Source organism: Pogoniulus pusillus, chromosome 2 (assembly GCF_015220805.1).
Source record: "Pogoniulus pusillus isolate bPogPus1 chromosome 2, bPogPus1.pri, whole genome shotgun sequence".
NCBI lineage: Eukaryota > Metazoa > Chordata > Aves > Piciformes > Lybiidae > Pogoniulus > Pogoniulus pusillus.
The window spans coordinates 12,779,924-12,804,429 of NC_087265.1; the positions used below are offsets into that span (position 1 = coordinate 12,779,924).

General features: G+C 43.9%; 1 protein-coding gene across 1 annotated transcript; it reads left to right on the forward strand.

The window, feature by feature from the left end:
- Positions 1–529: 529 nt before the first annotated feature.
- Positions 530–24,357, forward strand: PARP14 (poly(ADP-ribose) polymerase family member 14). Its single transcript, XM_064156611.1, has 18 exons — positions 530–764; positions 877–983; positions 1,066–1,099; positions 2,735–2,929; positions 3,874–4,134; positions 7,126–7,362; positions 8,229–10,465; positions 12,263–12,496; positions 12,772–12,993; positions 14,650–14,740; positions 15,684–15,833; positions 16,456–16,515; positions 18,001–18,168; positions 19,008–19,211; positions 19,312–19,935; positions 21,641–21,786; positions 22,338–22,512; positions 23,681–24,357. Exons 1-18 carry the CDS (start codon positions 572–574, stop codon positions 23,968–23,970), a joined length of 5,628 nt encoding a protein of 1,875 aa, XP_064012681.1. The 5' UTR covers positions 530–571; the 3' UTR covers positions 23,971–24,357.
- The last annotated feature ends 149 nt before the right edge of the window (positions 24,358–24,506 follow it).

Below are 24,506 nucleotides of genomic sequence, written 5' to 3' on the forward strand. Positions count from 1 at the left end.
GATTTGTAATCAAAGTCAGATACTTTGGGTTATAGCAAGGGAGGGGAGCATTCAGCTGGCCTGTTAAGCAAGTAAGTGATCCACAAAACAAAGGTCAAGTACACCTATTTAGAAGACATGCACCCCTGCTTATGATGTTCAGTGATGCTTGATTATTAACCATATCCTCGTCGGACTTGCAGTAAAGTTAGAGGGAGATGGTTTCACATATCTGCTATTTTATTTTCACCTTTGAGCACGTTAGTAAAATACGCATCAAGAAGTAGCTGGAAACCATGAGGTCAGGTCCTGAGCACTCGGTCGAGAAAGTCTGAGCCTGGCGACACGTGGGTTTGAGGGAAGTACTCTTGAGTGCGATCTTGAGTAGTTAGTTATAGCAGTAGTTCTGGGGCAGAATGATGGAAAAGGGCAACTTTCCTTCGCGATTTGTTTTACGTGCCCCGGGGCACTGTCCGAGGCCTGTGGAGGCGGTACCCTGCCCGTCGTCCCCGGGGCGGGGCCCGGCGCCGCAGAGTTTCTTCGAAGAAAGGAAACCGAAAGCGGCCCGGTGCGGGGAGAGGTAGAGGCCGCCATGGCGGGGCAGCGCCCGGGCTCCTTCCCGCTGCTGGTGCGCGGTGACTGGGGTGCTGCCGAGCCTCCGCTCGCCCTGAAGAAGAAGCTTCTCTGCTACTTCCAGAGCCAGAAGCGTTCGGGTGGCGGCGAGTGCGAGTTGCAGGCCGCAACCGGGACCGGGCATCTCCTGGTCTGCTTCGCCCAGCCCGACGGTGAGCGCTTGGGACGGGGAGGGGGCACTAATGGCTGCTGCTAGAATTGCGGGGAGGGGAGAGGATGGCGGCCGCTGCCGTCCTCCCTTACCGGTGCCTGTCGCGTTGGCAGTGAGGCAGCGGGTGCTAAAACAGCGGGTCCATGAGCTCGACTGGGGACCCAGAAAGCGACTGTCACTGCTCGTCACCGAGCTGCCTGCGGACGGCGACCCCGTGCAGGTGAGGCGGGCGGCGCCGTGCCGTGCCGGGGAGGGGTGGGCGAGCTTGGGCCGCGGGTAATCGCTGATCTCTCTGTTTCCAGGAGTTCGGACCGGATGGTGGGGCCGAGGCGCCAGGTAAGGGTCTGCGTAAAGGAATGCCCCCCTCAGCTCAGCCCTGCCCAGTGCTGAGCGGGGCTGGCCTGCAGGGGGGTGGCAGGGCCGGTGTCCCAGCCGGCTGCTCCGCTAGCCCCTGGCCAGGCTGGCGCTGGGCAGATTTCCCACCGCACTCCCTCGTTTTCTGACCCGCAACATTAAATTAGTTCATAAAGCACCGCCCTTAAGGAAACTCCAGGCCATGTGTAAAAGCCGAACTTCCCAAGGAAGTGGTTTTTTGTGGTTCCAGCTGGCATCGAATGTATTCTCCCCGCGGGCCGGAGGCTGGCACTCATACCTGGCATGCTTATTTCTGCATACACATTACTCACTTGTGCAGGTGAGGGTGGTGCACAGGTAAGAGAGGTGGTGCAGGCTGCAGCAGCAGCAGCCTGGCAGATGTCAGTTACCTCTTTTGAATTTAGCTGTGCTGTGAGACTTGTGTCTCAGATCTTGCACACCAAGAGGACTGTAGAGTCACTTTCTATTTCTTAAGAAAATTATTTCCTGGAGTATCCATGAATATTCATATTATTTCCTGGAATGAATCAACATATTTGCAGATATGCATATGCAGTGCCTATCTCTGGTGGTATGCAAGGTGTCTCTGGTGATCTTTAAGGGGTCTTACATTGTGTCCTTCAGTTGAATTTAAGTAAGGAGTTTGCATAGTTTGCTGGGATTTCATAACTGTTTTTTCATCCTTCACACATCTGAAGATTGCCTGATTTGGGCTCCTGCTCTTCCGTATCAAAGAAGTAAGGTTCTTCCCTATCTACTGTTTGTAGCGAGAACATCTGTGACCTTAGGAAAAAAAGCTGTACTCACAGTTGCTCTTTATTAGCAAGTCTTCATTTCCACTGAGCTGAATTCTTTTCTTTATCATCACGATAAATGCTTCTATTTCTAAAGGCACTTCCCTCCAGAGGAGTGTTCTCTGCACTTGCTTGTGGTCTTTTGTCTATAATGTAGTGTAGAAATCATCATCTCAGGCTAAAATAAAGAAATGGATTGAGCTTTTTGGTCTTTGTATGAGTCCCTTGAGGAAACTCCCTGCTTTGCTGTCTGCCTCAGACAATTCTGTTCCTTAGGAAGACTATGCCATGGATGGTGACTATTGTTCAGAGTAAGACTATCCTACCTGGACCTTCCTAGCTGTCACCAGCGCTGCTGGTGCAATCTGTGATAGAACATCAATAGCTGTGTATGCCAGAGCTCCTGTAGCAGCCGATGTGTGGACCCATGGTGACCCACAGCAGTGGCTGGAGCTGTAAATGGAGAAGGTGCACAGGCAGAAGAGTAATAGTTACCTGGATTCACAAAGCTTCCACAGCCATTACTTCTGCTGTCCTTGCCTGATGGTGAATGGAAGTTTTTTCTCCTCACCTGTTGATAGACAACTCATGGTCATGATATGCTCAGCTTCTTTGGAATTGAAAAGTTGTTGTGGAAAAGAAGCAACCACATGATTTAGTGTTTATTTGCCTGCTCTTCTTCTGCTCTTTTCTGTGATCTGAACAAAATGAGGTAATGAGAGCTTGGAAGATAAAAAGCTCAGATGTTTTTCTTAACTTTCACCTAAGTACCCAAGCATTAGGATGTGATCTTTCATTTCAGAACCAAGTGACAAATCTGAAGCAGAAGAAGCAACCTCTGGGAAATCTATCATAGTAACTACTGCCTTTGGGGAGGAAATAGAAGATTACTTTGTGGAAATGTACTTTGAAAATAAAAAGAAGTCGGGTGGAGGGGTCATTGAGTCCTATGTCAAAAAGGATCAGCAAATTATCATTACTTTTCAGGATGAGAAAGGTATGATCATATCTAATGGGTGTGGTATTACTAAAGCTCCCTTCTGAATATAGGCCTTGGCTGGTGCTGGATCTGTATGGGCATTGCTTCTGCAGAAATGGTCTATTAATCCCAAAGGGTGACAGGATATAAAAGGACTGTGCCTGTCTCTCTGATGCAGATGTGGGTTTGTGAAAACACGGGGGGAAAATTGGTTCTCTAGACATGTCCCAAATGCCTGATCATGGCTCGAAGAGTAATGCAGAAAAAGTGATGTAAAGAGTACTGCAGAATAAGTAAGCTTTAATTCTGGTTTGGGAGACTGGATAAAACATAACTGCAGATAATGGGGATATACTGTTTTGTAATTCATATATTATTTCATATTGATTTCAGTTGCCAAGGTTTTGGAGGTTGGGAGGAAATGAGGAAGTACATATATATATGTGTGTATATGTGTGTATAACAGACAGCTGAGTACACAGAAAATTAAACTGAACTTGTTTTTTTCTTCTAATATTTTCCTTTACACTAAAGTCCTACTTGTTAGTGTGTGAAGGATGTATGCAAAAAGAGGAAGGGGTTTATGCAGGAGAAATAGTGAAATATTTAGCTATTAGCTATACTTGAGTGTTTTTTAAATGCATAAGATCAGCAGGATGGAAACTCCTTTATTTCTGATTTATAGGTATTGCATTTGAAGAGCAGTTTCTTGCACTTCAGGGTGGTAGAAAGGAGGTAGCATTTATATGAAAAAATAGGGTTTTTTTCCTTTAGGAAGACTGGGCACGTCTAGGTAATAGAGTGGTTTTTATAACAAGCCTAACTTCTGGTGTAGTTTTAGTTGTCATATGAGAGAAAAAAACATCTGGCCAGATTTTTAAGGTAGAGTGTAGTTTAATGTGTTGCTCTGCTGTGGTGGGAGGGGAAGGGAGGATCACTTCTTTGTTTTCATGTGGAGCTAGATGCCCAAGAAGTTTTGCAAAGGAAGCATCACTCCGTGAACAAAATTGTTCTGTTCGTCAAGCCATTTGAAGTGGAGGAGTCTCAAGAACCCCAGCTTTCCACCACAGTTGTGCTCGAAAACGTGCAGGAGACCGTGAAAGAGTGCATGTTAATTATGCTGGTAGAGAACATCAGTGGCTTGTCAGAGGATGATGGTGACTTCAGTGTGGAAATGATACCTGAATTACATGCTGCTGTAGTTACTTTCACTGGAAACATTGGTAAGAAAGAGTTAGAGTTGTAAACCTTTCTTATTGGCAACTTGTGTGTGTGTGAGACTAAGCAGGAACTTAAGGCTTTCTGTTGTATATTTGAGGTTTGTTCTGATAAATCATTTAGATGAGGCATTAGAATAAACCTCATCTAAATGATTATTTACTAAAGTTAATGACATCCTTTTTATCTGCAAGGTATTGAGGCCAGTGTAAGAGGGCTAGCTATGGTTCAGATAGCAAACAGAGCAGGTAGGATGAAAAACAAACTATAACTTTGTACAAGCAGCAAAAGGATATACTTAGTCTTAGGACAGATTGATGATGAAGGTTTTCCTTGCCAAAAGTGTTACATGTCCAATTGAGTTTGTATGAATTTGAGGAAAAAAAAAGTACATGGAACAGATCTTTTTAAGGTTGTTAAGTAGACTACATCAGGCTCAGTAACAGCTGAGCTCTACTGTAACAGATTAGAGGCTGGGAGAGGTTTAGGGAAGCAGCATCTTCTTAGAGCTGTTCTCTAGGTAGCCGTGGCTACTGTCACGGGGCTAGGTGGACCTTGGGATGCTGAGGCAAGTCCAGCTGTACTTAAGCAGAGTGGCAGCTGTTTTTTGTGAATCATGGAATCAGTATTGTATGCTTTGCCTGATGCTGCGTAATCAACCAGTTGTTAAGCTGCTGTGTCCACTGTGTCTTAGTGTGATTGATACCATACAGTTTCTCTTCTGCCTGATTAGTGATTGATGACAAAGGTATTTTCCAGGTGACAGAAATTTGCCTTCTCCTACTTCTCACCAATGAGAGGTTGGAGACTTCCCAGTTCCCTTATGGCTGGTATTCAAAAACAAATACAAGTACCTGAAGGGAGGCTGTAGCCAGGTGGGGGTTGGTCTCTTCTGCCAGGCAACCAGCAACAGGACAAGGAGACAGTATCACAGTATCACCAAGGTTGGGAGAGACCTCACAGATCATCAAGTCCAACCCTTTACCACAGAGCTCAAGGCTAGACCATGGCACCAAGTGCCACGTCCAATCCTGCCTTGAACAGCTCCAGGGATGGCGTCTCCACCACCTCCCCGGGCAGCCCATTCCAGTAGCCAATGACTCTCTCAGTGAAGAACTTTCTCCTCACCTCAAGCCTAAATCTCCCCTGGCGTAGCTTGAGGCTGTGTCCTCTTGTTCTGGTGCTGGCCACCTGAGAGAAGAGAGCAACCTCCTCCTGGCCACAACCACCCCTCAGGTAGTTGTAGACAGCAATAAGGTCACCGCTGAGCCTCCTCTTCTCCAGGCTAAACAATCCCAGCTCCCTCAGCCTCTCCTCGTAGGGCTGTGCTCAAGGCCTCTCCCCAGCCTCGTCGCCCTTCTCTGGACACGCTCAAGCATCTCAATGTCCCTCCTAAACTGGGGGGCCCAGAACTGAACACAGTACTCAAGGTGTGGTCTAACCAGTGCAGAGTACAGGGGCAGAATGACCTCCCTGCTCCTGCTGACCACACCATTCCTGATGCAGGCCAGGATGCCACTGGCTGTCTTGGCCACTGCTGGCTCATGTTCAGGCGGGTATCGATCAGCACCCCCAGATCCCTCTCTGTCTGGCTGCTGTCCAGCCACTCTGACCCCAGCTTGTATCTGCATGTGGTTGTTGTGGCCAGTGTTGTGACTGTGTTGTGACACAGTCTCGAGGTCTCAAGTTGTGCTGGGGTAGGTATAGGCTGGATGTTAGGAGAAAGTTCTTCACAGAGAGAGTGATTGGCATTGGAATGGGCTGCCCAGGAGGGTGGTGGAGTCACCATCCCTGGAGGTGTTGAAGAAAAGCCTGGATGAGGCACTTAGTGCCATGGTCTAGTTGACTGGATAGCGCTGGGCGATAGGTTGGACTGGATGATCTTGGAGGTCTCTTCCAACCTGGTTGATTCTATGATTCTGTCATCCCAAGACACGGGCAACAGTCAGTGGTATGATAAAACCAGTTTGAGAAACAGAACCAGTGCCATAGTTGATGCTGTAGAGATAACAGCACTGCATTACCAGGAGAACTCAATTGAAATGACAGCAGTGCGCTGGTTCCAGGATTCTTTAAGTGTTGCTGTGCTTGAGTGCTTTTGGGGACAAGGTGATTCTGGGTGGGGAGGCGAGGCAGGAAAGAAGAGAGAATTTTGTTTGGAAAAGTTGTAACTGTGTTTAGAAGGTAGAATGTGGCTAAAACAAGTTATGTGCCACTTAGAATCTGCTTTGTGGGAATAGTTGTGTTACTGTTAACATGTAAGAATGAAGCTACTGAGAAATCTTGGAGTTGTAAGTCAGTAGTGTAACTAATCTAAAGGAGTTTCTAGTCTCAGAGAAAGCATAGGGTTTTCTGCTTCAGAAGTCAGAAATTATTTGCCTCTCATCTCATAATCCAGTCCTGAAATTTTTAGCATGTAAGTAGATCCTTTAAAACTTAATTGTGTGTTTACCTGGTAGATGTAAAAGTGACTTTGGTTTCTTTTACTGTGATGATAACAGGGTGGAAAAACAGCCAAAAATAGAATTTCTTTATTATAAAACAAGAGTCCAAATTAAAGCTGTTGACTTATATTTGATTAGTTATGTATAAGCCAAAGTAGGAAAACAAGTGACAAATTTTGGTTACGGTAGCTGCAGTCAGTAATTCTGATCAGCTATCTGGTGAATACTAGGTGACAGATCATAGAATCAACCAGGTTGGAAGAGACCTCCAAGATCATCCAGTCCAACCTAGCACCCAGCCCTATCCAGTCAACTAGACCATGGCAACAGGTGCCTCATCCAGGCTTTTCTTCAACACCTCCAGGGACGGTGCCTCCACCACCTCCCTGGGCAGGAACAAGTAGTTTTCTATGAACCTCTGAGTTGATAGATGCTTTGTAATTCAGTGCTTTGGTCGATGCACACAGTGATGGTTTGCTAACACTGCAGTAAAGAAGTGAGCTACTAATTTGACCTTGGTGTTTTTCTTTTTCTTTTCCCTTCTCTTTCTAGTTGCAGCAGAATTTGCTGAAAATCTTAATCAAAACCATAGAGCAAAGCAGCAAAATATTACTGCATGGTGCCTTGAGCTAACAAATTGTGTTAGGGTTGAAAATATACCACCTGACACACCCACTGACTATATAACTGTCTACTTTGAAAATAAGAAGAATGGAGGTGCCCAGGTGGTGCGTGTTCAGCAGCTGCCTGATGAAGATGCAGCTGTCATTACGTTCAATGACCATAAAGGTAATGCAGAAACATGAAGTCCATTTTTCTTGGAAGTCCTTTCACTTTAAGATCAAAATGCAGATTTTCTAGAGAAACAGACTACTTTGCCCTGATGAGAAAGCACATCTGTTGCTTTGTCAGCAGGTCTCTGCTAACTGGAGTGCAAGCTTAAGTTTTGGATGATCTGGGTAGGAATTTTTTCCTTTTTATACACAGTTTATTTCACTCAGGCCTTGATCCTTACAGAGTTTAGGTTACAGACAAAGCTCACTAAAGAAATTACTGCCCCACATAATGCAGGAGACTCCCCCCCACAACTTCTGCCACCCATCTGCCCTGTGGCAGTGTGTGCTGTCTGGCTTGTCAGAAGACAGTATCTTGGACAGCTTCTTGCCTGCAAACCAGGGACTGCAGCTTATCCAGTTAGCAACAGAAACGTTAAGCATCAGTGGAACATGGAGAAAAAAGGGGAAGCTGGAGGCATTGCAGTGAAGGGGGAAGTTGAAGGAAATAAACACTCTCTTGAGGGCACATGGAGGAGCTTTGATTTGATACTGCTGAGTAATCGCCCAAAGAGCTACTGAGTTGTGCACTTCACATACAGCAGATAATACAAGTGGGGGCCGAGACAGTGCTGTGCATACCTCCTTTTGGAGGTAGACAGTGTTGGTTCTTAACTGTCCCTCTCAAACAGTTTTTTGGCATTTAAAAGCAGGAACTCTTAAACAGCTTTGAGTTCTATCTGGAAAGGGAAGGAAAGTTAATGTAAAACTATTCTTAGGCATACAAACATTATGCAGAAAACAAAATTAAACAGAAAATAACCTGGAAGACCTTCAAGTTTAAGTGCTAGCACTAATTGTTTGGGATTTTGTTTGTTTCAGATGTAACCAATATCTTGGCAAAGCAGCATTCACTCTGCAAATCACCAATCTCTGTCTACCCTTACTACACCTCACTGGGAACAGCTCTATATGGAAAAGAAGGGCCACAAATAAAGATGCCAGATCCGGTTACGGTGCTTCTGGATTCATATATCTGGTGTTACTTGCAGAGCAACAACAGGCTGACTGAGGCCATTAGCTGTGAAATGGCAAAGTGTAATTGTGTGGTAACGTGGCCTGAACCCCACTGTGCAGAGCCAAAAGTTACTTTGCATCCTTCAGACGCTTTGTCTGAGCGGAGGAGATTAGTATCTCAGTTGGTCAAGACATGGAAGGAAAATGTTACCACAGTGTTTTCACAAACCCTATCGAAGTATGAAGCAGTTAAATGTGAAGTCAGTGCAGAGGTGTGGTGTGACATTAAAAGCAGCTTTACCCACAACGAACTTATGATAATCCCATGTCTTTCCAGTGAGTTACTTATTCTAGTGGGTGAAAAAGAAGTTGTGAAGAATGTTGAAAAAGAACTGAAGATTCTGATAGAAAAAACCACCAGAAAAATTGAAAGAGAAAAGCAAAGCACTGAAGAAATAGTGGAAATGGGTCCAGGGGACTATGCAATTTTACAGAGTGCTGGTTTTGAAGACAAAATCCGTACGGAGTTCCCAGCCCTGCAGATAAGTTTTGATCGTTTGCAGAAGATAGTTAACCTGTGTGGACTGCCTGAGGAAGTTTACAAAGTGAAAGGGGAAATGCTGGACAATATACGCAAAATGGCAAAGAAAACGGTTAATATCCACCCCAATCTTTTGCAGTTTTTAGCACATATTGATAATGAAACCCTGTCACAGAGCCTGCTGATGTCAAAACAAGTTAGTGCCTTTTATGAGCTTAGCAAAGAAGCTATCCTCCTGAAAGGGAGTACTCCTGAAGATCTTTCCAAAGCAGAAGAAATAATAAAGAAGGAACTGGACTACAAAAACATTGCTTTGGAGAATAGATCTGTACTCCAGAGAGAGGAATGGAAGATGCTTGTTGAGCAAAACTGTTCTAATGGAGATGTAACAGTCACTGAGGCAGAGAGTCAGGTCATCATTGCTGGCTGTTCTCAAGCCGTAGCAGAAGCCTTTGAGGAGCTTTTTAACTTTATAGATGAAAACACAGAAGTAATAGAGGTCATTGGAGGGAAGCCCATGGTGGTCATTATGTTTGCTGAGAAAGAGAAGAGCAGTGTTTGGGGTGACTTAAAGAATAAAGGTGTGAAAGTTAGCTTCACCACAGAGAAGAAATGCAGAGTTATATCCTTGAGTGGGCCAAGAAGAGAAGTGCTGAAGGGAGTTGCCTTAGTTGAGGAAATTCTGTCTGGCCTGCATCATAAGCGTGTGGTAATTGAAAAGCCAGGAGCCAAGTCATGCTTCAAAGAGCGAGAAGACTTTTTTGCTGCCAGTGTAAATCAGAACTTTAAGTGTCTAGTCAGGCTGGAAGAGGAACCAGAGGAACATCTGGAAGGAAAACAGGAACATAGTAACATAGGCAAGTCCTATATGCGGGTGACCGTAGGTAAAACTGCAATAGTGGTTTATAAAGCTGACTTGTGCACTCATCCTGCTGATGTTGTGGTAAATGCAGCTAATGAAGACTTAAAACATGTTGGAGGCCTGGCTGCTGCACTGTTAAAGGCAGCTGGTCCAGAACTGCAGCAGGAGTGTGATGAGCTGGTGAGAAAGAAAGGAATTTTTCACCCTGGGTTTGCAGTTGTCACAGGTGCTGGGAAACTCCCCTGCAAGAATGTCATCCATGCTGTGGGGCCCAGGTGGAGGCAGAATGAACCAGATAAGTGTGTGTTCTTGTTGAAGAAGGCAGTGAAGAAAAGCTTACAGCTAGCTGAAACACTTAATCATCATTCCATAGCCCTTCCTACTGTAAGTGGAGGGATTTTTGGCTTCCCTCTAGAACTGTGTACGTATTCAATTGTGTCCTCCATCAGGGAGACCTTGGAAGAATCTATGGGGGAGAGCAGCTTGAAGGAGATTCATCTTGTGGATATTGTACAGAATAACATTGAGGCTTTCATAAAGGCACTGAGAGAAGTGTTTTCAGATAGTTCATCTTCCTACAAGTCAGAGCAGCAGCCTAAGAAGAGCAAAATTTCTCCCAAAGGTGAGAAGTTCGCCTTGGTAACAACTGAGGAAGGCCTTCACATTACGCTGGAAAAAGGAAGCATCGAAGATGCTAAAGTAAGTCTTTTATCACCTTTTAAAATAGTAAGTTGGTTTCATTTTCTTTGTTTGGGTTTCTTGTTTGTTTGTTTTTATGAAAGAAACAACAAATGAGCACACACACACAAAGACCACCCTTAGACCATCATCTGCAGTTAGCAATGTAATGGGTTTGATACAGCGCTGAAATTGGTACCACTGCTGGTGATGAGAATTGCAATTAGATGACTGCCTTACATGATGGATACAGGTGGCTGTGCAGCACTGCGTTTGTCATCTACTGATAGAGGCACGTGGATCTCTGTGGGGCATGGTATATTATGGTTTATCACAGAATTAACCAGGTTGGAAAGACCTGTGAGATCATCAAGTCCTACCTATCACCTAACATCATCTGATTAACTAAACCACGGCACCAAGTGCCTCATCCAGTCTCCCTTAAACACATCCAGAGATAGTGATTCCACCACATCCCCAGGCAGCCCATTCCAATGCCAATCACTCTCTCTGTGAAGAACTTCTTCCTAGCATCCAGGCTAAACCTGCCCTGGCACAGCTTGAGGCTGTGTCATCTTGTTCTGTCACTGGTTGCCCTGGCAAAGAGATCAACCCCCACCCGGCTACAGCCTCCCTTCAGGTAGCTATAGAGAGCAATAAGGTCTCTTCTGAGCCTCCTCCAGGCTAAACAACCCCAGCTCCCTTAGCCTCTCCTCGGAGAGCTTGTGCTCCAGCTCCCTCACCAGCCATGTTGCCTTTCTCTTCTCAGAAGCAGCTGAGGTCAGCAAGAATGGTTCTGGACTCTGAATCTCCCTGACCCTACCTTGATGCGTGTAGAACTAACCTTCACAAAAACCCTAACTGGGAGAGTTTGGTGCTAGTGCAAATGCAAAAGAGAGTGCCAGTGTTGGTTGGTGTAAGTACCCTCCTGTGGGAGAATGAGTGGGCTGCTTGCAGGTCCACTGTGGTCCTGATGCCGCACAGATGTGCACATCTGAACCATGGGCCTTCAGCCACTCTGATGCTCCCTGCACCTGCAGGATATTGATCTGGGAAACTGTTATTCATTATGCTATTGGTGAAAGCTGGCCTGAAATATACAGTTTCTTCTGTATGTCCTGTGGAAAACAGCTTTGTTAGTTGATTTCCATTTGCTTCTGGTATCGAATTGCTGTTACTGGGTTGATAGCAATTTTACTGGGATCACTGATAGTGGAAGCAATTGTTTCTGGAGTGGCCAGCAAATCCTCTCAGGCATGGATTCATCCCACAGTTTGTGCATGCAGATCTTTTAGTTGCCCAGAGCAGAATATGTGTATGGAGATCCTTTCTGAGGAGCTGAGTAGTGCTTGACACAATGTTCAAAGTCTTTTGTATTTCTGTCCCTTCTAAGTTACTGCTTTTCTCAGTTCTTGGCTTTCTTTCAATCTTGTTTGTCTTCAGCTTCTCTTTCATCTCTAGACCAGCCATGTGTGGGAGGTCCTGCTTATCTCATTGAAGACAGATTTTTGGACTGTGAGCTTGTCTTGGAGAATGACCTTCCATAGATGTTTTGCAGGTGGAGGTAGAACAAATAGGTCAGGAACGCAGAATTTTAACTTCCTCCCATCAGGTTGATTAATTCAGCTTCTGTGTTGCTTTAGGCAAGCTCATGATATTAGAACGGAGCGTAGCTTCAGGTTTACTCAAGAGTTTTGTTCACTCCTAGGTTCCTGTCTCAAGAATTCACTTTGTAAGTCAGCAGGCAGCATGCCTTTTATCCGTGCAAATGTAAATGTGATACCTAAAAGCTGGAGCTTTTGCTTGCGTCTCTTTCAGACGGACGTTGTTGTCATCAGTGTTCCCCAAGACCTCCAGCTTGATAAAGGGCCACTTGCTAAAGCTTTGCTACGCAAGGCAGGGCCAATGCTTCAGAAAGGCTTAAAGGAAGAAGGCCAAAAGAAAGCACTTGTGGAAGGATCCGTGTTGAAAACAGAAGGTTATAATTTAGATTGCACTGTTGTTCTTCATGCTGTTGTACCTGCGTGGTCCAAGAAACACCCATCTTTAAAGGTATAAGAGATTTTAAGTGTTTGAATTCTAATTTGCCTGGGTTTTTAATGGGTTTAGTACCACTTTCCCTTTGGAATGTATGACAGGAGATGAAAGAGTCTGGCTTGTTGGTTTTTGAATGTGTGGCTGATGTGTTGCTGATTAATATGCTCCTTGTGGTGTATGCAATTACTGTGTTTTAATACCAAAAGACAGCTGAAAGAGAAAAATATCACATTCACATACTGGAAAAGAAGCTACTGTCAATAACTGAAAACCACAATTATGCTTTACAGGTCTTGGGCAACGTCATCACAGAATGCCTGGAGATTGCTGAGGAACTATCTTTAAAGTCAATTACTTTCCCAGCAATTGGGACAGGAAATTTAGGATACCCAAAGCCTCTTGTTGCTGAATTACTGTTTGACAAGGTGCTTGAATTCAGTAGTAAAAATGGAATGCAGTCTCTTGAGGAAGTTAATTTTATGTTGTATCCAGAAGACACAGATAGTATCGAGGTGAGCTACCATGTTTTTCTGTCTCTTCTATGTTAGTTTATTTGGGTGTGTGCCATAACAGCCCTAGACAGCAACCAAGCACCATGAGCCGCTCAACCACTCCTCCTTGCTCCCAGTAGGATGCAGAGGACAATCAAGGCATAGGGGGAAAGTAAAAATCTTGTGTCAAGATAAGAACACTGTTATAACTAAAATGTAACAATAACAACCATACTGAAATAGGATGATGACAGTAATGAAAAGGAATACAACAACAAGTGAAATAAAATGCACAAAAAGGACAATGTATGATGTAATTGCTCACCACCCACTGACTGAGGCCTGAGCAGTGACAATCCCAGCCCAGCCCCTAGGCAGCTCCCCCCAGTTTATATACTGACCGTGATGTTCTGTGGTATGGAATATCCCTTTGGATAGTTTGGGTCAACTGTCGTGGCCATGGTTGCCCCCAGCTTCTTGTACACCCTCATGCTAGCAAAACAAGGGGAGCTGAAAAGCTTTTGATCTCCCAGCAACAGCTGAAACTATCAGTGTTTTATCAGCATTCATCTCAGTTCCCCTAAGCTGAAGCCAAAACACGGCACTGTTCTGGCTGCTGAGAAGAGAAATTAGCTCTATCTCAGCTTAAACCAGGACAGTCTATCTCGTGATACTTGGCTGCATGCTGACCTCCAAAGAACCCACAGGGTGTTTGTTTTTATACTAAAGAAGTCTTCTAGTCTCTTCTGAGCTGAAAGCACTCTGTCTTCAAGAAAAGACTGGATGAGGCACTCGGTGCCATGGTCTAGTTGACTGGATAGGGCCGGGTGCTAGGTTGGACTGGATGATCTTGGAGGTCTCTTCCAACCTAGTTGATTCTATGATTCTTGGTTCTACACCTCGTGGCCACCTGCTGTGCACCTTTCCTGTCCTTTTTCTGTTCCCTGGCAGCAATGCAGACAAAAGTGTAATTACTCTTTACCTCATAAACTCACCTAATTTTTCAATGTCTAAGACTTGCCTACAGATAAATTTGCTGCAGCTCCCTCATAGACGCCTTCACTCTTGGAAAATAGGAGTACTTTCAGCCGTGGAGTCTTTTTAGGAAGAACTGTTGTGCTGGTAAACTTTTTGAGGAGAAATGTACCAATATTCCACATCTCCCTTTCTTCAGTACCACGTTAGCACAAATTGTCTGCATCCATACTCAAGTTACTGATTTCACACACATGAATCTCTTGCACTGTGGATTGGTGTCCAAATAAATGTTTCTGCATCTGTTGACTACTGCAGTTTTGTGCAGCAGCTAATGCATTTTGAAAAGCCAAAGTTGAAGGCCAAACAGGTAAAGCCCAAACTGTTGTGAATAGCGAAGGGTGGCACTAGCTGCCAGACTTCAGTTAGAGTGGAAAGTAGCCCCTCAAGAGTGCAAGGATGCCATCTGTTAATGTGTTCACTGGAATGGTGAGTGGGACTTTGGCTTGGTTGTTTATCAATTCTCTCTGTTGTTTGCACTGCCTGACTTGCTCTCTGAGAACTGCAGTGTGTCAAGACTTGCCGCCAGTGTTACAGCAGGTGGTGTGAAGTAGTTTGTATTAAGCTCTTCCTCAATGGTTTTTTAACTTTACCTTTCAATCCTTTATTTCTACTGCATAATCTAAAGATTTCCTTCTCTAGGAATTTTCAGCTGAGATTCAGAAGAGGTGTGAAAATAATGTAGATGTTGAGGAGGAAGAGACTTCTCCAAAGAAGGCTTTCCAAGGCACAGGTAAGCTTGTTTCACAGAATTGTGTGCCTGCTGACTTTTTTTTGTTGTTGAAAATACTCCAGACAATGCATTAATTGTGAATGTTTAGACACTTGTTTAGTGAGCATCTCATGCCCAAAGTTCAAGTAAGAGTCAAAATAGCTGCTGTAAAGGCAGCATACAATATTTTCAGGCTGAGTGTCTGTAATACCCAAAACACTATTTGGGGTTTTAAGAGGAAAAAAATGCATCTGTGATGCATTACCTACATAGTGCCCTCACAAATCGGGACAGCAGAAGCTGTCGTGCCAAGGGCACAAATAAGCCTTTTTCTTTTTTTGATGAAGGTCTTGATTAAATCACAAACAGGTCAGTATCTTCCTGTGGCTTGGGAAGGCAGATGAGTTCCTGCTTATTTACCTTCAAGTGGCCTCTTTGCAGGACTCCTTGGTCTGTTCAGATGAATAGCAAAACCAAACTGAAATACTTTTGGTGCTATCCAGCCTAATGGAACTGCAGAGTGTAGGACATGAGTTACATGTCGAAAACTTGGCAGTTTTTTCTGGATAATGCCTGGGTAAAACGTTCCTGACACACAGTGGAGAGCCTGCCTGAAAACTATGAGACAAGAACAAAGGACTGAAACTTTGAAGGTGTGCTCCTCTCATACCTTTGGAGTTTCATAAAGGTTTTATATAGCAAAACGTTGTATACCAGGCATGCAGGAAAACATTTTTTTTGTGGTGCTGTTTCAGCATGAATAGCAGTTATGGGAATAGGCAAAGGTTGATGAGAGACCCCTTCTGTGGGAAGGACTGATTTTCAGTTGATGTTGCAGGCAATCCTCTTTGCAGTCCGAGTCTGGAGCCAGACTAATTTCTGTAGGCATTGTACCCATGAACAAGTTCCTTATCACTTAGCTCGTTTCTCCCTTCTGTTCAGTGTCTGTGTTTCTTTCCTGCAGCTTTCTCTGATACTTCTTCAGGCCCAGCACAGAAAGCACATGAAATGACAATTGGCTCGGTCATGTTCCAGGTGGCAGAAGGCGATATTACCAAGGAAGAGGCAGATGTCATTGTAAACATAACAAACAAAACTTTCAGCCTCAAAATAGGTATTTTACTTGGTATTTATGTGTGAAAACAATACATGTGGTTGGAAGGGCTGGATAAAGAGTTTGAAGCTGCTTGATTGATTTCTTCTTTTTTTTTCCCCTTCCTCCCATTGCTTCAAACCTATTTTTTTTTCACAGTGTAGTTTCTGTTTTCCTTCTTAGGGTACAATTAGGAAGTGTCTGAAATGTTGTTGTAAATCTGTTACAGGATGGCATGTTTAAGACTGTTACAGAAAGCAAAACTGATCTATTTTTTAATAATAATATAGAATCATAGAGTGGTTTGGGTTGAAAGGGACCTCCAAAGGTCATCTAGTCCAAGCCCCTCTGCAGTTAGAAGGGGTATTCTCAACTAGTTCAGGTTGCCCAGATCATTTCTTGGTCTCAAGAGCATCTCTTAGACCAAAAGGAGATCTCTAACCTCAGTGAAACTTAGGTACTTCAGACATCACTTTGGATTGAAAAGCATACACCTAAAATACAGGCAAGAGTGCTTTGTAACTATACCCTTACTCTTGCCAGGGCTGAGATTTGAGATACTGGCACGCAATTATGCCTCAGATAGGATTTTGACAGCATTAACAAGACTAACAGTAAATTCATATGCCTCTTCTTATCTAAGGTGTTTCTAAAGCAATTCTGAATGGTGCTGGAAAAGCAGTTGAAGGTGAATGTGCTCAAGGTATGGTACAGACTTCTGACCTCTTTTCTGAAGGTGTTCATGCATGGCAGGGAATATGTTGGAATACTTTCTCAGTGCTTACTGTACATCCATGTGTATTATATCTGCTGTGTTACATTAACTAGTTCTTAGTAGGTTACTGGGATGTTTGTACAGCATTTATTAGGAAGAAAAAGAAAAGTCTTCAAGAAGAGGGGGCATTTGTAAAGAGTTGCATCTGTTCATCCTTGTATCCTCTAATTTTAGTCTCAGCCAGAAACTAAGCACTGTGCAGCTGCACAATCACTTCCCCAAATGGGATGGGGAGCAGAACTGGAGGAAAAAAAACACAAGTACAACTTGTGTATTCAGATAAGAACAATTTAATAACTAAACATGTAATAATAATTGTTCTGAAAATGAATATAACAAAAAGAGAAATAAACCCCAGGAAAGACAAATGATGCACAGTGCAATTGCTCCCCGCTCACTGACCGGTGCCCAAGCAGTGATCTGCCCTGACAAACTCTCCCTGGTTTACATACCCCTTTGGCTAGTTCGAGTCCTGTCTTCTGGCCCAACTTTTTGTATGCCTGCACACTAGCAAAATCTGGGCAACTAAGAAATGCTTAACTGAGGATAAGTGCTCCTTAGCAACAACTAAAACATCAGTGTGTTGTCAATGTTATTGTCATACTGAATCCAAAACAGAACACTGCTCCAGCTACTAGGAAGATTATCCCAGCTGAAACTAGGACAAAGTTTGATAAAGCTCTTCAAGACAAAACCGAATTGATTCTGTGCTTAACAAAGGATGAGCAAGAGATGCTGTTGACAGATGTTAATAGAGAAGCCATAGCTCACTGGAAACAACTATCTACCTGCAGGTCCCTTTGTCATTCTTGAGTGAGAAAATGTTAGCTGTTGGCATAACTAGCAGCTCACTATCACATCCTCTGTGTGACAGAGGGAAATTGGTGAAGGTGGGTTGCTGTCTTAGAAGGAGCATTTATTTGTAGATCAGATTCAGCTAGTGAACAGCAAATATCATGAATGGGGAGTAAAGATGGACAAGCATGTGGTTTAAAATCCCACAGAGTAAGAGAAGTGGGAAAATCTACCAAAGGAAAAGAACTTCGTGGAGGAGGTAAAAGGTAAACTTCTGTTGTGCAGACCAAGAGGGTAATTCAGGCTAGGCAGTCTGAGGGTAGATGGCATGTTTGTATGTGCATGAAGGCAGACTACCTTGCATGAAGTTCTCCAAGCCTGCAGTGCAAACCTGACACAGGTGCACACAAAATGTATATGCCAAAGGAGGCAAATATTTTACAAACATAAAATGAATCCCAGAGCCTTGAAAGTGAAAATAGAGTTTCAGAGTTTGTGGAAAGAGACTCAAAGCTTAACCTGCTGCATACTTGTCATGATTTCATATTTCCTAATGAGGATTATTGAACATCTATATTGTGGGTGATTGTTGATTATATTCTTCTGCTTGCATTTCAGCCTCACAGTCTAACAAGAGCTTTATCATCACCCAAGCAGGAAACTTGCCATGCAAAAAAATAATTCATTTTGTTGCCCAAAATGATATCAAGAATCTAGTCTCCAGAGTGCTTGAGGAGTGTGAATTACAGCAGTACACCTCTGTCACCTTCCCAGCAATTGGAACAGGTCTGTCTGCCTCTGAAACGGATTCAATGCTGATCGCAGGGTTCAAGTGATGAATTTGATTTATCTGGAGACCTTTTTCTTTGGTGAAAAATACATTCAGAAACCAAAGACTTTAGATCTGTTATTAGAAGCTTATGGAGACCTAGAAAGCTTTACCCCTTGTAGTCAGCTAGTACAGAGAGTATGGGTGTTTTGAAGCCATTCTTTCTTTCTGATGGGTGGGTTCAAAGGTATGTCTGTATTTGTTACAGCAGCTCGGTAAGTGCAGGCAGCTCATCAGAAAATGTTCATGGAGCTGCTTCTTCATGCTGAAGTTGCTGAAATCAGTTGGTGGTACAGCTCTGGCTAGCAGCTCCGTAAGCAGAGCTAATATGGCTGGAATGCAAACCTGTCAAAAAGGCTAAATTGTTCTTTATCTTCTGTTATTTTCAGTCAGTCCCATAGAAATCTCTGTAATCAGAGAACCAAGAACTGGGCCCTGTGCATGCAGGAACCTCTCACTTGAAAATAGAGTTGTAAAAGCCAGACTTGCTTTTTGAGCAGAGTTGGCTACTGAACCATTGAGCGTCAGGCCTGTAGTAACCCAGCCACATCATCTGCATCATAACCTGATTGATCACCACGTCAACAAAAGGAAAATCCTTTTTTTTTCCTTTGTTCAAACCTTCTTTTCCTCATAAATACAAACCATTCCTAGTTGCCAACCCAAAGCTATTTCTGAGCTGTTTATGATCCAGGTAATTGTGGGTATGTTCATAACTGTTCTTTTAAAGATCTTTTAACCATTTGCAACTGTTATTAATGCTTCTTAGAGGCAAAATGTTTGTAACTTCTTTCAGGTGAGGCAGGCCGTGACCCAGCTGAAGTAGCAGACAACATGATAGATGCAGTAGCTGACTTTGCAAGAAATAACTCTGCTCCATCACTGACAACCATTAAAGTTGTCATCTTTCAGCCACATCTGATGAGTGTATTCCATAAAAGCATGCAGAAAAGAGAAGGTTTTGTCAAAACAGCCAAAGCATTCTTTTCCAAGCTTACATGTAAGTAGATCTCGGTTATATACAGGTTATAGATCAATCTTGTTTAGCACCAGCTGATAAAGGCTAATATTAATGACAACATTTGTATATCTCACTGTAGCATTCTGGGGCTCTGAGAAGGAGAAAAACTTCTCCCCAAAGGAAAAAAAAAAATCCCAGAAGAAAAGAGCTAAAATAGTTCTGAAGAATAAAATCGAGCCGGCTGTGGTGCAGATCTGTGGTGAAAACAAAAATCAAGTGGAAGAAGCCGAGAAATGGTTGAAAGAGGCAATTTTAAAGGAACAGTTTGAAATAGAAATCACAGATGAGTCTATCCTTCATTTTGGTGAAGCGCAGAGTGAGGAGCTGCATAAGATACAAGAGGAGTTAAAAGTTGCTATTGATGTGGATAGGACTGTTATTCGAATTTCAGGTATTGAGAAGGCTGTCTGGATAGCTTATTCAAATATTAAAGAAATGATCCAGATGGTAAAAGCTGCTGAACAGGAAGAGAAAAGTGCCAAACTTCTACAGAACGTAATAGAATGGAAATACCTAAAAGATGATTCCTATGTGCGCTTCGACGTTCTCACAAATAAGCGCTTGGAAGATGCTTTCCAACAACAGCAGAAAGCTGTTGCAGTCATCATTGATGGGAAAACATACATAGTGAATACAAAAATGAAGTGTGCTCTGGATGAAAAAGAAAATGTTATATCCATTACACGTGTTGATAAATCTGAAGGTAAGCAAAAGCATCTTGACAGGCTAACATTCCTATGTTGCTGGGGTTGAGCAGAATTGAATAGCCTGAGAGCTGATAAGGAGGCACAGCTGCAGAAAAGTGGCCTTGGGGAGGCTAGTAGAGAAGCTGAGAAGTTAGCTGTTATCTGTAGCTGATCCGTGCGAGGGGGCCTTGAAGAGGGGGCAGGCTGGTTAGCCCTGAGAACAAGCAAATGTTGTGGCTAGCTGCGCAAAGGGGGACTAAGGGGGTACTTGGTCAGGTCTGCCTCTGTGTGTGTGGACAGCCCATATTCTGCCTACGTAAGCCTATCAGGGGTAAAGGCCCCTGTACCGAACTCCACGATACAAGCATCACACTTAGCTTCAATAAACAGATTGACCTCCTATGTACCATATTGGTATAAGCTCGTGTCTTTCCAGCTCCTGCATGGCCTAAGTGAGGCCAACTCAACACTATGTTAAAACTAGATTGTATCCAGCCCTGTAAAAGTAAGGAATGGCACAAATAAGTCACTCTCCAGCCTTCCTGTAGGATCTCTTCGGGTACTGGAAGGCAACTATAGTGTACCATCCCCCCAGGTCTTCTCTAGGTTGCACAACCCCAGCTCCCCTCAGCTTATCCTTATAGCAGAGGTCTTCCAGCCCTTGCATCATCTTCATGGTCCTCCTCTGGACTCGCTCCAACAGCACTATGTCCTTTGATGATGGGGACACTGGAACTGGATGCAGTATTCGAGGTGAGATCTCCCAGCGGTGTAAAGGGACAGAATCACCTCTCTTGCACTGCTGGCCACACCTCTTGATGTAGTCCAGGATACAATTTGCCTTCTGGGCTGCCTGAGTGCGCTGCTGGCTCATGGTGGTTGTCTCATCAATCAATACTCCCATGTGTATTCTTTGGATTTGTCCCACTGTGACTCAGTTTTAGAGGCACGTTTTATACTGTAGTGGGAACAAGGTGGGTTTTGTCCCTTCAACTCTTGAAAATGAAAGTGGACAGATTTAAGTAGTGGTGCAGCTCTGGGTGCCTAAGTAATGTCATATATATTTACACCTCACCAATCACCATATTGATAAACATTCCTTGGAGCCACTCTGAGGCACTCCTGCACATATTTTCATCTTTTTCATGTTTTTATTCTCTGAGCAAAAAATGTCTCTTCTCATCGAGGGATCCTTAATGCTGGATTCCTGTAGCACTTGTATCGGTCAATGTTACTCTTAGAAAATGCAGCTAGACACTGTGCTTTGCATGGAACAAGAGAAGGGAAGAAAAAGATCTCTGCTTTGTCAGATGGAGAGTATTCTTGAACTTTTAAAATCTTCCTTGTTCAGATACTTTGCTCCTTGTCTCTTAACTGGCAAGAATTAACTACCAGTGCATCTGTATTTGCTCTGTGTCCTTGAAAACTTGATTTACAGGGAAGGCTACTGATAAATGGTGTGGAAAAGGATTCCTCTTCAGCTAAGAAGAACAGATTTGTCTAGGAACTAACAACTGAGGCATTAATTGACTGTGCAGTGGCAAACTAGAAACACCACCACCCTAATGCTCTGGTAAAAGACCCATTGCATCCTTTTGGCCGACAAAGAGGAGCAGGCACCAGTGATAAGATGCTCGGGCTTCTAGAAGGGTTTGCTTCAGGGCATGTTTCATTTTAAGCAGGGCATTTAGGTAAATACAATCGATTATGTTTCTTCTGCAGATCAAGAGTCAACAGTGCTCCCTGAAACATGGGATGATATGCAGAGCCAGCGACTCAAAATAGTGGAACTAAAACCATCAACAGAAGAATATAGAGATGTGCGGGCAAGGTTTATGGAGACCTGTCCAACATTCCAAATTGTAAAGGTAAAAGCATTTCAGAATTTCTAGGCATAAATACTTTCTATCAGAGTAATGAAGAATACTAATAACAACAGGAAAATAAATTCCACAGGGATTCCTGAAGTTGGACAAGCCTTTATAGTTTCTACTAACTTTAATGAGCATCATTTTAATGTTGTTCCAGTCACCTCAAACTGCAACTCTTAAGCAGTTGCTTCTTCAGCAGCAGGGGAGAGTGCTCTTTCTTTAAACTGTTTTTGCTATAGTAGAGCACAGCATTTGCTCACTTAAGCCCTATGTGCATTGCAGGTAGCTGTTATCTATGCCCCAGAAACTTGTAAAGCTGTCTGATGTTGTTTCCCATGAAGTGTTTCTGTCATGTTTTGTCCTGGGGTCTGCTGTCTCTCATGTCAAAGTTTGGAGTGATGCAACGATCTTACTTTATAATCTGGTATAGCTGCATTGGAGTTGGGAGGGTAATCTTGGAGGCAGATCGGATTGTTGATACACAAATGGTTTTTGCGACAGCAACCCCCTTTCTTGCTTTCTTTCTGTCTTACCTTCAAACATTGCAGATTGAAAGAATACAGAACCAATATTTATGGAAGGTCTACCAAATAAAAAAGTGTGAAATGGATAAAAAGAATGGCAACAGAATTAACGAGAGGCATCTGTTTCATGGGACAAGCTGGGAGTCGATAGTCTTCATTAACGACAAGGGATTTAACCGGAGCTATGCTGGCATGCATGGTAATGTGAATTTCAAAACAACTCTTGTTTTCCTGGGTAGGACCAGGACTGATTTGTCCTACCATCTGTATAGACCTGCCCTGTATTCATCGTAATTATTCACAGTATCACAGTATCATAAGGGTTGGAAGAGACCTCACAGATCATCAAGTCCAACCCTTTACCACAGAGCTCAAGGCTAGACCATGGCACCAAATGCCACATCCAACCTTGCCTTGAACAGCCCCAGGGACGGCGACTCCACCACCTCCCCGGGCAGCCCATTCCAGTGTCCAATGACTCTCTCAGTGAAGAACTTTCTCCTCACCTCGAGCCTAAATTTACCCTGGTGCAGCCTGAGGCTGTGTCCTCTTGTTCTGGCCACCTGAGAGAAGAGAGCAACCTCCTGCTGGCCACAACCACCCCTCAGGTAGTTGTAGACAGCAATAAGGTCTCCCCTGAGCCTCCTCTTCTCCAGGCTGAACAATCCCAGCTCCTTCAGCCTCTCCTCGTAGGGCTGTGCTCGAGGCCTCTCACCAGCCTCGTTGCCCTTCTCTGGACATGCTCAAGCATCTCGATGTCCCTTCTAAACTGGGGGGCCCAGAACTGAACACAGTACTCAAGGTGTGGTCTAACCAGTGCAGAGTACAGGGGCAAAATGACCTCCCTGCTCCTGCTGACCACACCATTCCTGATGCAGGCCAGGATGCCATTGGCTCTCTTGGCCACCTGGGCACACTAATGGCTCATGTTCAGGCGTGTATCAATCAGCACCCCCAGATCCCTCTCTGTCTGGCTGCTCTCCAGCCACTCTGACCCCAGCCTGTATCTCTGCATGGGGTTGTTGTGGCCAAAGTGCAGCACCCTGCACTTGGAGCTATTGAACCTCATCCCATTGGACTCTGCCCATCTGTGCAGGCGGTCAAGGTCCTGCTGCAGAGCCCTTCTGCCCTCCAACTCGGTCACATCTGCCCCCAGCTTAGTGTCATCTACAAACTTGCTGATGACTGACTCCATGCCCTCATCCAGATCGTCTATGAAGATGTTAAAGAGGATGGTGCCCAGCACTGATCATTTCCCTATTGCAAATTAAAAGCAAAATTGCCAGGAGCCTCACAGGCTCTAAAGATCGCAGACGAGTGATCGCTGCGAATGAAACGCTCACAGACGTTTCTTTTTCTGACTCCAGCTGCAAACTTCGGAAACGGAACGTACTTTGCTGTTGATGCCAGCTACTCTGCCCATGACACCTACTCCAAACCAGATGCCGGTGGGAAGAAGTACATGTACTTGGCTCGAGTCCTTGTTGGAGAATATTCTCAGGGGGTAAAAGGATCGATTACTCCAGCGGCAAAAGACCCTAATAACTCTGTAGATCTGTTTGATAGTTCAACTGATAATGTGTACAAGCCATCCATGTTCATCATATTTCATGACGTTCAAGCTTACCCAGAATACCTTATCACTTTCACTAAATAAGCATTTTGATTGCAGCCAAGATCACACATCTTAGAAGTCTGTGGAGGGCAGAAACACAAGAAATTCAATAACCGATACAATAAATAGCTTTATGAAGACTTTTCTTAAAGCCTGTTTACATTTAAGCAACTTCTGGCAGTTTTGTAGAGTACCTAAAGAGGCTGCTGCTTTACACTTGGAGTAGCTGATGGTATTTACTTAGTCTTAAAGGTAGAGTAATACTAATACAGTATACTAGGAAGGGGGGAGGGCTGGCAGGCACTTGGAAGGGATCTTTAAGCCTCTCATTGTCCAACAGTGCCTTTCTGATGACTTCTTACACTCTCTACAGTACAGTCTATATTTGAATTATGATACAGTGATTTTCAATAAACTAATTGTAGTTAATGGCTTGTGCTTGTCTGGGTCTAGCATTAATTTTTTTAACCAGTGAACTTCAATGAATGTGATGTCTCATAGAGATGTGCTTGTTCTTAATGGGATAACCTTCCCTTCTGATGCTTCTACAGGAGGTTATATAGAAGTTACATTTATAA

Coding starts and splice junctions, on each gene's coding strand:
- PARP14 (XM_064156611.1), top strand. CDS start 572: ATGGCGGGGCAGCGCCCGGGCTCCTTCCCGCTGCTGGTGCGCGGTGAC. Junction 765..876: donor CTGCTTCGCCCAGCCCGACG/GTGAGCGCTTGG, acceptor TCGCGTTGGCAG/TGAGGCAGCGGGTGCTAAAA. Junction 984..1,065: donor CGGACGGCGACCCCGTGCAG/GTGAGGCGGGCG, acceptor CTCTGTTTCCAG/GAGTTCGGACCGGATGGTGG.